Here is a 13,564-nt window from a genome sequence, read left to right as displayed (position 1 = left end):
CCTTGACTGTATATTAAGAAACACCAGGTGTGTTGAAATCAAAGCAGTGATACAGAGCAGATTGCTTTGGTAAAGCTTTAGCTAGATACTTCTAGATACTGCACAGTCCTACTTCAAATATGCACATGCCAGTCTTAGTTTACAGTAGAACAAGTATTTATACTTAGGACTATTGTCTCCCTGGTGACTGGTGTCTGAACGCAGTTTCTAACAACAGGCCTTTTTTGATATTCTAAGCTCCCTGTTGCTAAGGATATATCTCTAATACTGTTTGTGCTTTTTCAGGGCAAATCAGTACTCCCCAGCACAGCTTTAGAGAAGCAGACCCACCAGTGGAAGGATTCAGACCCTGTCATAGCAGGAATCAGAGAGGAGGTAAGATTCTTTTCAAGCTATTTTGTTCATTTTAGAAGCTGTAAGAGCTGTAATAGGTACACAGATGCTTATTTCAGTTCACATGTGTTCTGATCAGTAGTTCAGGAATCAGAATGGAATTTTTTCCTAAGATGATCAGCCTGGTTTGTAATTTCTCATTGTGCATCCTGTTCAGTCATCTTTAATTTCAATTACTGTGCTGGAAAAGTGGAGTATTCTTGCCTGTTAATCTTCAAGAAGAATTTCCTGCTTTGGCTGCAAAGTGACAGATGTTTATGGTGTAGTAGAAATGTTATCCATGAGCTGTGATGTTTGTCCCAGACCCTGCTATGTTTCAGTGGCTTCACTCTCTTCTGCTTGGCTTTGTAGATTGCACATTTTCAAAAGGAGGTGGAGGAACTGAAGGCTCGGACTTCCAAAGCCTCTTTCCAAGTTGGTACCCCAGAGGAAATGAAGATGTTGCGAACTGAGTTAGATGATCTTCACACCTTCCTCTTGGAAATTAAAGAGACAACAGAGGTGAGCAGAGTGTTTTCAACCTGTTTAACTCCTCAGCAATGACTGTTCTTCACCTGATGTTCCCATTTAACCTGCTAAAGCTGAATGGATGTAGATGGAAAATCTGACTGTGCTGCGTGAATGTAGGGGTGATGTTTGCAGTTGTGTTTTTAGGTGCTTGCAGAAGCCCCTGTGCTAGAGATGACAGTGAAGAAGTGGTCCTTTTGAACCTTATCTCATTTGTTCTATTTGCAGTCACTTCATGGAGATATTAGTATTCTGAAGACAACCTTGCTGGAAGGATTTGCAGGGGTAGAGGAGGCTAGAGAGCAGAATGAGCGGAATCATAGCTCGGGATATTTGCACTTGCTCTATAAGAAACCTTTGGATCTCAAGAGTAAAGCACAGTTTCAGGTATGAAGCACGTCAGCCAAATGTCCACTAATTTTGTTCTGTCCTAAATATCTGCTGTTTCAACATGGTCTAGTAAATGTGTGATGAGCTTTGTTTTCCATGAGTTTGCAAGACATGCAGAAAAGTCTTTCCTAAAGCTTCTCAGTGTTGTTGCCATTTGCAGTGATGATTCAGAACTCCTGCTGAAGGGAAGTTCAGAATGTGACTGGAATGTTGACTCTTGACATCCTGTTCCTTCTCAACCTGTAGTGTTTGCTCAGGGATTTAAGTTAAAACACTGGGTGTTTTCAGCACTTTGCAGAAGAGTTATTGGAATTATTTTTATCTCCAGCAAGTGCCTCATGGAACAACTTGATGATTTATTATGACTTACAGAATTGTGTGGTTAATTTCATGGATGGTGAAGCATAAAGCTAAATGATATTCTAAAAGCTGGAGCACAAAGAAGAATAACCAGCAGTACATAAAGAGGCTTTCAAAGACATGATAGAAACTAGGAATGAAGCACTCTTTTTGTTACAGCTCTGGTGAGGAGAGGGCTATTTGACTCTAAGGAAAATAAGAATGAATGTGGCCTACAAATGATACTTGGTCTTTTGTACACTCATAAGTTCCCCTCCAGAGGTTTGATTATCAGGGTGAAGACATAATTGAATATCATCTTTGTTAAGGTAGCTATCAAGCACATGCACACAGTTGCTAGAAATCAGCTGACCTGAAGTAATTTCTTTTAGGTCTGATCTCTAGTCTTCACCTGGAGTCCCTAGGTTAAGTCACAGTCTTAATTGTGTGCCTGCTTTGATGTCCACTATATCTGTGACATTTCAGGCTTATGCTTGTGAATTTTGTTTGTTTCAGTGATCTAGAGAGAGGATCCTAGGGCAGAGTAACAGTGGGAGAGAAGTGGAAGTGGACTAGGATGTAAGGAGAGAGTTTTTAGGTCAACTTTTGAAAGTTTGAGGAAGACAGCTCTAGCCTGACTCTTAAATTCTGTTCAGTCTACATCATCCCCATTCTCCTGGGTGAGAAAAGCTCATTTAGTCAGCATCGTGTATTGGTTTTCAATTAAGTTTTAAGTATCCTGAGGCTCTTCTGATGACCAGCCATATTGATTTGCTGTCCAGAGAGTTGTTGCTATATAATGCTTGTAGTTGCTGGGAGAAGAAACCTATGCTTGGTCATTTGTGGCACTAAGCATAGAGTAGGACTGGATTTGATTTCAGGCTGGGTACATCACATTAGAACTTCATGATGTATCTCAAAGACAGTTGCAGTGTAATTTTTCCCAGGCTGTGTTACTTGGTTGCTTCATCATTGTTATTTGTTGAGATGAGCTGAAACCAACTGCAGTTTCCATTTCCATTTTACAAGGTTGGAGTTCAAGACCTGTTCATGCCATGACAGGCTGGAGGGGTGACAGTAATGAGGCTGATCTTTGGTTTTGTTTAGAGAGCAAGGCTTGTAGCCAGAAGTCTCTGGCTTATTTGTGACAGTTGCTCAACTATGTGGTTATGGATAAGTCACTTTACTCTGTGCTGCTCATAAAATTCAAGTTAATTCCTTGCCTTAACATGGAAGTTGTGAGTATTTGTGAGTGCTTTCATAGTCTGGGAATGCTGGTATCCTAGAGCCATATGAATAGCCTGCAAAGCTTTGCTCACCTATAATTGTTAGAAGTTTCAGCATTGTAAAATGGGAGCAAATGACTCATGTTCTGGAAATGAGATTTGAAATAAGATTTGTTTTGTATAGCACCTGATGTTTGTAAAACCCTTTCTGTAAAGACTTGGCAATGCTTTGCAGACATTATGGAAAGTATTATTTCTAGTTGAGAGCTGGGATAAAATGTCCAAGCCAAGCCTTGTGGTTACCCCATTGGCTAATGAGTAGATTTTCACTGTATTGGGTTATGTTTTGCTGGTAAAACTTTCCAGGCATTGAAAAGTGCTGCATGGCTTGGACTGAAGGAGCCCAAAGGGTCTTCAGCTTCTGTAACTGCAATGGGGATTTCTGAAGGGGATTAAAAGCTGGCTTTATTTTGCATGGTAGGAAATCCGACGCTTGCACCAGTACGTGAAGTTTGCTGTTCAGGATGTGAATGATGTCCTGGATTTGGAATGGGATCGACATCTGGAACAGAAGAGGGCACAGAGGTAAGTAACTGGAACTAGAATACAGGTAAAGAGTGAGGAGCATGTCAGTGAATCAGGTATTAGTGTCTAATCGACAGACAAAAGCCTTTTCAAGGAGTCTAGGGATGAACTTGACTAATAAACCTAATGGAAGCTATAGGGTCAGAGTCTTTGCTCTCATGTGTTAAAAGCTTGCATGGTGACTGTATACAGTATAAACAGTGCTTATAGAAAAAAAAAGATAAGCTTTATGGAAACCAAATGCATTCTTTACTGGTAGATAATAAAACCTCTCTAATGAAGAAAACATCTTGAAAGAAATGAGCTAAAGGAATAAACTTGCAGCATACCCAAAGGAGAAATAAGCATTTGAGTTGAACCACACTGCTTTGGTGTTCAAACCAAGCCAAGTTTGACCTCACAGAGTTTAAGTAGCTAGAACCACTAAACTGCTTTATGTATGCATGCCTGCCTGTGGCTAGATATGTAGAATGGTCCTTACCCCTGTCTCTTGATCTGCTGTCTTAAGGCATCTGATAGTTCCTGAGCGAGAGACTTTGTTTAACACCCTGGCTAACAACCGGGAGATAATCAGTCAGCAGAGGAAGAGACTGAATCAGCTCATGAACAACCTGCATCAGCTCCGACTGTATAACCGGACATCTCAGTGGAGTGTCCCCAGTGATACATCTTCTCTTAGCAATGCTCAAAGGTATGTGAAACATGAGTTTCAGAGTGGTGGTGACGCTCTCCCTCTCTTGCCCCCAGCGTCCTTCAAAGAATTTTGCTTTGTGGATGTGGTATGGGAGGATAGGATGATGTCCTAAAAATGGTACTAAACTATACCCAGCTGATAGCGAAGCTCATTGATTATACTCTGTGGCACATTGTTTGATGCTTATCAGAAATTTCCCCTAAAAGTTATGTTTTGTTATAGTAAACAGGAGAAGCTCCAGGCTGAGGTACTGCTGGTTGTCTGTCTGAATGCAGGGGAAGAAGTACTGAGTAGCTCCCAGAGTTTCCAAAATACATAAAGATGCATGTGTTTTAAATAGCACAGTATCTAGAGGAGCTGTTTTCTCCGATAAGCCATTGGTTCTAGTGGCTCCTTTTTGACCCCATTTTGTTCCTGACTTAGTTGATTTCTTTCTGCTGATCATGTTTTTTCACTGCTCTGCCTTGTCCCAGTTTTGACAGTGATGTTGAAAGCCTGCGCAGCGCCTTGATGAAAACTACCTTGGAATCACATGCCAAACCTCTGCCTAAAGTACCTGGTAACTTATTCTTTCTTCCTGACATTCACACCATAAATGGGAATTACTTTTTTTGACTTGTAGTTTGACTATAGACTAATAACTGGTTTTTATTTTTCCAGCTAAATTATCCCCTGTGAAACAGGCACAGTTGAGGAATTTCCTAGCCAAGAGGAAAACTCCACCAATTAGGTCTACAGCTCCAGGTAAACCTTTAGTTACCATACAAGTCTGAAATGCTTTACAGGAGAGTGACTTAACTGCTGTGGAAATCAATCCTAAAGCTGTTTGGCTTCTCACTCCTCAACCCTTGCTTCTCATTTCCTGTCACTTCTCCCCCTATCTGCTCTCAGTAAGAATTGCTTTCAGTTACTGTTTTGTTGAAAGCCACCTTTTGTGGCGGTTAAGGGGTTGAGCCTTATCAATGTAGGATTAAAACAAACCAGTAGAAGAGCATCCTAAAATAGAGTGGCTATGTTAGGCTGGATGATTTCCTCAACTTAATACACACACACACAGTTTTGTTTCTGATGTTGCAGCAAGTTTGTCCCAATCTGCCTTCCTGTCCACAAGATACTATGAAGATTTGGATGAAGTGAGTTCAACATCCTCATTTTCCCAGTCACTGGAGAACGATGATTCACAGGCAGTGGACCAGGAAGAAGAGGCTGCTCCAGTCCAAGTCCCTCGTCATGCTCCTGTGGTCCGTACTCCGTCCATCCAGCCTGGTTTGATAGCTCAGTCTCCATCCTTTGGGAAACAGCACCCCTCCTTGGGTACTTTGTGTGAGTTGTTTTTGCAATACCTCTCCTATTCAACATATGTTCTTTAACTGCTGTGTCCATTGCCAGTGCTTCAGTTCCTGGAGAGATGAGATTGCAGCATGCAGATGTACGTTGCCAAGTTTCCAGAAGCAGTTAGCAGAGTGGCATTGTAACCTCGAACTTCAGCTAAAAGCTGCTAAAATATCTTGACTTATTGACTGTATTTTTGTGATAACTTGTTGCTTTTAAATAGTACTGACCATAGGTACATTGTCTTCCTTCAGTAATTTGTGGAGGCCATTATTCCTTCAAATAATGCCCAAAGCAACTGAAGTACTGCTGTGTTTGATTGGTGTGGCCAGAGTTAGTTTGGAGCCCAGTGAGTCACAGTAAGAGAAGGATTTTTTTATCTCTATAGCCAGAGAGAAAAAGAAAGTGTCAGCAGAAGTGTCTGTAACAAGAAACTGTAAGTCATCTAATGCATTGAAATGACAGCTATTGAGACATACTTGCTAAATTCCTTGGGATATACAGGAACTGCCAGGGACAGATCATGTTGATTGTTTAAAAGATCTGCTTGTCAGAAGGAAGGAGGAACTTAAGAGTTCAAGTCCAAGTCTCCCTAATTTGTAAATATAATGAACTGTAATATTTTTGTTGATTTGGTTGTTTTTTAGTGCCTACATCTTCAAACAGAATCATACCACAAGGGGCAGACAGTGCAGTGCTTGAAACAAAGACTGTGAAACATGGGGCCCCTGCTCCCACCGTCACTGTTCCAGCACCACAGGCAGCTGCTGCCGCAGCTCTGAGGAGGCATATGGCTAACCAGTCCCCAGGTAAAAGGATGACTAATTGCCCATGTGACCTCTGAGCAACTGAATGTGGCTTTTTACTGAAATTTTGTGCTGTGCAATGTAGGTAAGGGCAAGTTGTTAAGGATAACTAGATTTGGTAAAAATATACCAACTATATAAGAGCTGCCCAGTACTTTGGTGTCTGTATTGAGGGCTGAGATGCCGAATGTTTAGGGCCAGATACATCAGATACCCGCTAGGAAGCTGGATGTATTTCTTCTGAAGTTACTCAAAGGCAATATAGTGAGTGTAATGCTTAATATAGAGATCATCTTTACATTTCTTTCTTTTTCTCTTTCTTTTTTTCCCCACCCTCTAAAGCTGTAAGCACCTCCCTGACTGAATCAACCCTGAAAAACGTTCCTCAGGTGGTGAATGTGCGAGAGCTCAAGACTGGCGTGTTGGCTCCAGCTGTCTCTACAGTAATAGGGTGAGTGGTTGTTCCCCTTCTTTCTGTAATGCTTGCAATAGAGCACATCTGCCAGTGGAGAGCAGTAGTAGTATTTTACATAGTCTGGCTATGCAAGACCTAGAGTGGATGCATTTAGAGAGGGGTATTGGGTTTGTGGAATGAAAGGAGGAAACATTTTTTTTTTTTCCCCAGGTCATTCAAGGCTTTGCTAATGGCTTGTGCTGAGCAAGTGATGAGACCAGTATTAACCACCTGCTCCATTAGCCTGTGAAATACATTTTAGTGCAACCTTTCCTTTTGGGATTCAGTGGTTTTACTGCTAATATGTACTTTGGATCTGATGTCTTTCCAGTCACTACCTCTATTTTGCCTCTTCTCTGTGAGTGAAGTGCATGCCTCTGTCACAGAGTGTAGTCTGTGGCCTTAAGCTATCCAAACGTTGTTCCTTCTACTTTTACATTACAGAGGAAACCTTCTCTGGAGTTATACCTCATCTGTCTGTTTCCAGATTCATCCCCTGAGGGGGAGAAGAACTGTACACTGGCTTTTCTGGAAACTTGTCTCAAATGTTTTCACATCAGAATTTTGGCTGAAGGGTTGAGTGTCAGTAGAGGCCAGTTCACTTTGGGAAAAATACAGAGCTGCCAGTAAATTATGAATCTTGTCTTCTGGTATTTAACCTTGAATTTGTAAAGATTCCTTGTGAGTTAGCTGTAACACTGTCTTTCCTGCTTCTCTACCTCCTACAGACAACAGCCAGCTGAGCTCATTCCAAAGATTTCTGTCTTATCACCAGGCTTTGTCACCAGCCACAGAACTAGTCCTTTTCCTTGTCATCATAATGACCTTGAAACTCTCTTTGCTTGAGGTTTCTACTCTTGCTTAAGATCAAGATAGTGCATGGTTGTCTTTGGGCTGGAGAAGCAAGGGCACCACTGAGAAGTCTGAACTAAATTGGACTTCCTGCATAAAGTGGGATAAATTTGCCACGTACAATGTGCGGTTATTTATGCATTAAAAGAACACTTCATCCGTGTAACTGGGGACAACACAAAGATTTCTGTTGTAACAACACTTTTTTTGTACATGTTTGTATCCTCTTCACAGAGAAAAAAGATGACATTTCAAAAAGGGAGCAGAGTCCTACAGCGGTGGTACTCAGCTGCTGACCTTGCAACTCACTTCACTGTTTCTTCTGCATTATAATTGGGAAACAGTTTGGGAGTGTTTTACTGTTTTGTTTTTCTTAGTGATAAATTAAGAAGGGGAAGGGGAATGCTTCATGTCCCTCTTGGAAGCAAAACTTGCAAACAGCTCTGGGGAAATTTTGCTGAAAGCATTTATGACCAGGAAGAGTTGTCTACACTTTGTGTCATCAAAACTGTGATTGAAAAAAGTAAAGTGGCTGCACAGAAGCAAGGACGTGAGACATGATACGCATCTGAGATTGGTCTTTAACTACATCCAAGCGAAACCAATCTTACTTTCAAGTAGTTTTAGACTGGCAGTATTGATTGATCTCTCTTAATTTATAGAGCACCAGCTAGCTTGATATCTTGAAGGCTTTTTACAGTCTTATTTTATAGCTGACCTCATAAAAATGTACTCTTTAAAAATTCTACCCAAATGAACCGTGGCTGCCAGTCAGAGTCAGTACTAAAGGAAAGAGTGTTCACCCAGCAAAGTTAATTCCTGGGCTTCTGCTCCTTCAGACATCCTGGCTCTTTTGCTGCCACAGCACACTCCTCGGGTTGTTAAGCAGTAATGATTGTTCAGTTGTTAGCAGTTGTTCAATGGCCTGTGGGTAGGTGTGGTGGTCCCAGTCTAGTTGCTTGTATATAGTTTTTCAGTGCAAAAAAACCTCCTCTTTCCACAACTGAAGTGAAAACCAGCTTTTTTTGTAGCTTTATCAGAGAAGCTGTGGGTCAAGTGACCTTGGACTTTGCTGTCCAACTCTATCATGAGTTTCACAGACCCTCTCTTGTTTTGTTTTTTGTTCAGGCTTCATATGAACTTGAAATTTCCAGCTGCACCTTCTCAACATGGACTCTTTCTGGTGCTGATGTGAAGTTTTCCTTGTTTGCCTTACTTTTGCTTTAGGCAGAGGGCAAATCCAGGCCATGCAACAGGGAGACCAAGTGCTCATTGCTGAAAGGAAGGGCTTACCAATAAAGCAAAATTGTTTAAATAGCACAACATCCTATCCAAGACAAAGTGACTATGCAAAATTACTGTTTCATGTGTATGTCCTCTTCCTTTGGAGTATAGTTGGAAATGTCTATGAGTTGGCCTGCAGTTTGGGAGTCCTCATGCTTTACAAGATGATAATAATATATAGATTGCTTATTAGCCTGAGTTGAGATGGAGAGAAGCTGCTAGGGTAAGGGAAAACTGGCCTTTGCCACCAAGAGAACGCAATCAAGTGTTGAATTTATGCTTATGAAAGCTTCTGGCACTGGTCACTTAAGCTGCTGAACCTGATGAGGCATGGACTTGAGGAGATGCTAAAACTGGATGGCTGTTCCCAGGTTACTGTGATTGGATGTCTCTCCCCTCAGAAGTAGCTGCCTCTCTGCACCAATTGTCTGTGGGCTCTGACGTGCCGTTTATTTCACGGTCAAAATTCCCAAACCTATAATGCAGAATTTGGGTTAATTTTATCAGAGTTCTTGCCATGATTTCATTAATATTTATACTACACTTCAAAGACATGAAGCACTTCCTCACCCCCTCTTCAGCTTTGTCTCCTTGCTCAGCGTTTCTCAGAGCTGCATATACTTGTCTGGACTCCACAATGTAAAGGAAGCTTCTTAAATTTGTTATCCACTAGGCATAAAATTGTAATCCCCTTACCTGCTGATTTTTCATCAACTCCCTGTAAAATAGAAAGGCCTGACTTTCTTCTGAGGCAAGAGCCTGTGAAGAAGACTTCAGCATGTAAGTCTAGAGCTTTAAACACGTTTGCAGACTTCCTTTGTTAAATGTGGTCGATTCATTTAAGAGGTTTATTCTCTAATCAGATTTGTTCATTTGGAGCTGCGTGTGGAATCTTTAGTAGCAGTGCTTGTCCAAGATTCATGGAAGCTGTGCTTTTTGATAGCTGAGGAAGTCCTTTTAGGCTAGTCATTCATTAATGTTTTCATGTTTCTTTTTAAGATCATCTGTGCCTCACTCTGCAGCCCAGGCAGTCCAGCAAGTTTTGGCAACTGTTGCTACAAATCAAGCTAAACAGGTATCGTGATACAGAACCTTTTCCCTGTGGAATACTGTACCTGGGTATGCTCAGCACAATTTGGGGGGTTAATTGTTCGTGAACAGGTCATCTAAAAATCTCCCTTCACAGCTTGCCCTGTATTCTTGGCAAACCATTTCTTTATCTGTGACTTTGGCAGTGTGATGCTAGGCATATCTTTGTTATGTCTTGCCTTTTCCTTCTTTTGGAGACTCATACCTTTTGAACAGTCACAGCCTTGCAGCAAAAAGGGTTGCAGCTAACAACAAAGGAAACTATATTATCTCGATACACCTACATTTCACACACTCACAGAAAAAGGGCTAGGGAATCAAGGGAGATTTTTCCTATTGCTCAACAAGCTGCTAGGTTTTATGTCCATACATCAAAAAACTCTGCAACAATGGTTGTCCCCTGGAATTGTTGAGCTGTTGCCTATGGAGGCTTACTGGCCTCTGCAAGAGACTTGTTGAAAAAGTTGAGTATTGTGTCTGTATTTAAGTGTCAAGACAATAGTCCCAAGATTGAAGGGCACTTCTAAGTCCTTTATCACCTTCCTCTAGTGAGATGGATATAGATACACATATACTCATAATACCAGACTATGGTGAGAAGGACCTTTGTTGATGGACAGACTGCACTGACCTGAAGTGGTTTTGTGTTTTTAGACACCTCTAACAAGCTCGCTTAAGGGACAAACTGCACCTTCCTCTGTGTGTGCACCCTGTCCTATGGCATCTACAGCTAGTCCAGCATCATCTGGCAACAAAATCTCAGGTAAGTTGTCTCTGGTGGAGATGGAAATAAGGCCTGGATGTCTCGTGCTAGCTGTCAGGATGCATGATCCAGAAAATGAAGACACTGAGGAAGCTGCTGCCTCCACTGAGAGGCCACTGTGCCAGTCTTGAGAGAGAGAATTTGAAAAACCAAAGTACAGAAGAGCAGGAGATTGGTTTTGTGTACAGTCCCATGTTTTGTCTCTGCATCTAGAATTCAGTGACACAATTTCACCTTCAAAGTGGATTCAGAAGGCATAACCCTTAACGAGAAATGTCAAAAGCACATCTACCAAAGGCTGCTGTGTTTTGACAGCAGATGAAGAACAGATGTCTGTGCTGTTTTGTTTTCAAACATGGAAGGTTGTATTTGTGCAGAAAAGTGATTACACCCTGAACTAACAGGAGTATTTTTTCCATACCTTGCTGTCTCACTTGAGAATTCCTTTAGTAGAGGCTGCAGCGGTGTAAGAGTACCTGAAACTAGCTTGAAGCGAGCTAATTCTGGCACAGGGTCTGAACACTGGGCTGTATGACCAATTTGAAAGCCAGTGCAGATACTGTGGTCTGTTGTGCACAGTTTAGAAGTTCAGAAGCAAAGGAATGCTCAGTTTACACCATCAAATGCAAACGGGCAGAGGAAGCTTGAGGAAGGAAGGAATTGATTTTTTATGTGTATGAGATAATAACACTTGTATTGGACATGGGTCCATAAGCCTCTTGCAGAAATGTCTGAAATCTATCTCTGTTGCTCTTCTGCCTTTAATCCATGGATGTAGGTTGCCTCTTAGCCAGGGGTAAAAAGCAGTACAAATAGCTAGGAATCATATTTGGCTTGGCAAACGCTTCTTAAACTTTGATTTATTGAAAATGTTAGCTGCTGAATTGGACAGCACTTCCATTTTATTTCAGATGTGTTTTGAAATGTTGATGGGAGACTTCACAAGAATTTCTTGACTTTATTATTCAGTTTTTATTGTCAAGATGACAACACCTATCTTTGCTCTAACTTGATATATTTTATTGCCTTAAATCTTTGAAATAATTCGTGTGTTCTCTGATGTAACAGTAGCAGGAATGTTTCTGTGCACAAATATCAGACTTGGTATAAGTTGCCAAACAGTTTTGTTTCCAGCTGCTAAAATCAGACACTGTGTGTGTGAACTGTTCTTTTCTTTCTTGGTAGATGAATGACAAGGTGTGGGGTTTTTTTTCTTACTTGTAATACTTGTTCTTGTAACTTACAGGACAAGGGACAGTAAAAACAGTTACAGCTGTGACTTCTACAGTGACATCAGTACCAGCAACAACTGCACAGCTCAGTCAATTCTCGTTTTCCTCTGTGGGGTCTGTATGAATGTTAAGATTTCTTTGTAGTTGACAGTAAATATGAATGTGGGGTCTTAGAGCAAGTGTTGTTGCCTACAAGCTGCATAACACTGTAAAATGGCACCTGCAAATGATAGATTGAGTGGGCAGGGGTTGCACTAGAGTTCTTGGAAGACCTTTTATTCTTAATCTCCAAACTAAACCTCCCCTGGCCCAGCTTGAGCCCATTTCCTCTTGTCTTGTTAATCATTACTTGGGAGAAGAGACCAACCCCCATCTCACTCCAGCCTCCTGGCAGGGAGTTGCAGAGAGTGCTCATGTCTCCCCTCAGTGTCCTCCAGACTAAACACCCCCATTCTCTCAGCTGTTCCTCATCACACTTGTGCTCCAGCCCCTTCCCCAGCTGCATTGCCCTTCTTTAGACACGCTCCAGCACCTCAATGTCCCTCTTGTAGTGAGAAGCCCAAACGAGCACTTGATGTGCAGCCTCGCCAGTGCTGAGTACAGAGGAACAATCTTAACCATTTTTCTTCAAGTTTGTCAAGGGAATGTTGCCCAAATGCCTTACTGTGTTCTTCAAAGAGCTAAAGTGATCCTTTTGAGAGTGGAAAATTAAATTCAAAAAGCAAACAAACGCTGCCGTTGTCCCAGGCTGCAGTGCCTCAGTCTGTGAACCAGATGCTGAGGACCGTGCTGTTGTCAGTGATGTCTTAGTTACACAACTTGACTTCTGTATCAGCAGCTGGTCTTTGAGAATTGGAGAAAGCTTAAAAAGCCTCAGGGAATAAAGGTCTCTGGAGGACTCCAGTGCTCATTATGAAAGATCACAGTATTTTTGCAAGACAGAATATTTGTGGTGTGAAATAGTAGTGGAAACTCTCATCTTCTGTCTTGTTGTGAGTGATCTCCTTGACAAGTGGTGGTGTCTAGTTATTCCCTTCTGTACAGGCACTGTCTCTTACCTTCTGGCTCTTCTAAATAAACTCTGGTTGCAACTGTGGCTTCTGCTTTTGCTAGTCTCTGAAAAACTATTAGGATTTGGTGTTCAGCTGCTGAGCTGAATTGGGAAGAAATATATAGCAGAAAGGAAAGAATATGGAAAGATGAGGAGTGATCAAAAGAATTTGCAACTCTGACACTCTTTAACCCTCTGGAAGCCTTGTCAGAGGGGCAAGGAATGGAGCCCAGTCTGTGTGTGCTCCTCTCTACCTGTTTAGTTGTTGGAGAAACTGTTCTTGTGTCTGTGCCTGACTTTGTGCAGACTGTACTGGAAATCTCAGTCTCAAAGTTATGTTAATCATAGGATTGGAAGTTTCAACACTTTGTGCTAAGTGTCGTTCTTTCCTTTTCTCCTCTTTCCTCCTAGGTCTGGATTTAATTTTGGTGTTGTCACATCAGCAGCTTCATTAACAACACTGCCCAGCCTCACTGCCTCACAAGGTTAGTTGGGAAGATGCTTACTGTTCTTAATTCATGCTGCTCTTGTTTTATGTTGCAGTTCTATTATTAAAATTGCAGTAGC

General features: G+C 41.6%; 1 protein-coding gene across 8 annotated transcripts in view; it reads left to right on the top strand.

Moving 5' to 3' along the window:
• NUP214 (nucleoporin 214) overlaps positions 1-13,564 on the top strand; it is a 40,325-nt gene that overhangs the window by 12,341 nt on the left and 14,420 nt on the right. For all 8 annotated transcript variants that reach the window (XM_062011460.1, XM_062011459.1, XM_062011457.1 and 5 more), the window contains 14 exons: positions 286-375; positions 745-894; positions 1,129-1,287; positions 3,337-3,440; positions 3,949-4,131; positions 4,608-4,693; positions 4,795-4,878; positions 5,212-5,457; positions 6,114-6,275; positions 6,615-6,723; positions 9,862-9,937; positions 10,606-10,714; positions 11,961-12,060; positions 13,409-13,482. In XM_062011460.1, coding sequence (XP_061867444.1) covers positions 286-375; positions 745-894; positions 1,129-1,287; positions 3,337-3,440; positions 3,949-4,131; positions 4,608-4,693; positions 4,795-4,878; positions 5,212-5,457; positions 6,114-6,275; positions 6,615-6,723; positions 9,862-9,937; positions 10,606-10,714; positions 11,961-12,060; positions 13,409-13,482 — 1,732 coding nt within the window. The remainder of the gene's footprint in view (positions 1-285; positions 376-744; positions 895-1,128; positions 1,288-3,336; positions 3,441-3,948; positions 4,132-4,607; positions 4,694-4,794; positions 4,879-5,211; positions 5,458-6,113; positions 6,276-6,614; positions 6,724-9,861; positions 9,938-10,605; positions 10,715-11,960; positions 12,061-13,408; positions 13,483-13,564) is intronic.

The sequence above is a fragment of the Colius striatus genome, chromosome 19 (genome assembly GCF_028858725.1).
Source record: "Colius striatus isolate bColStr4 chromosome 19, bColStr4.1.hap1, whole genome shotgun sequence".
Lineage (NCBI taxonomy): Eukaryota > Metazoa > Chordata > Aves > Coliiformes > Coliidae > Colius > Colius striatus.
The sequence above is the reverse complement of the archived record's forward strand: the minus strand, read 5'-3'. Positions and strand labels throughout refer to the sequence as shown.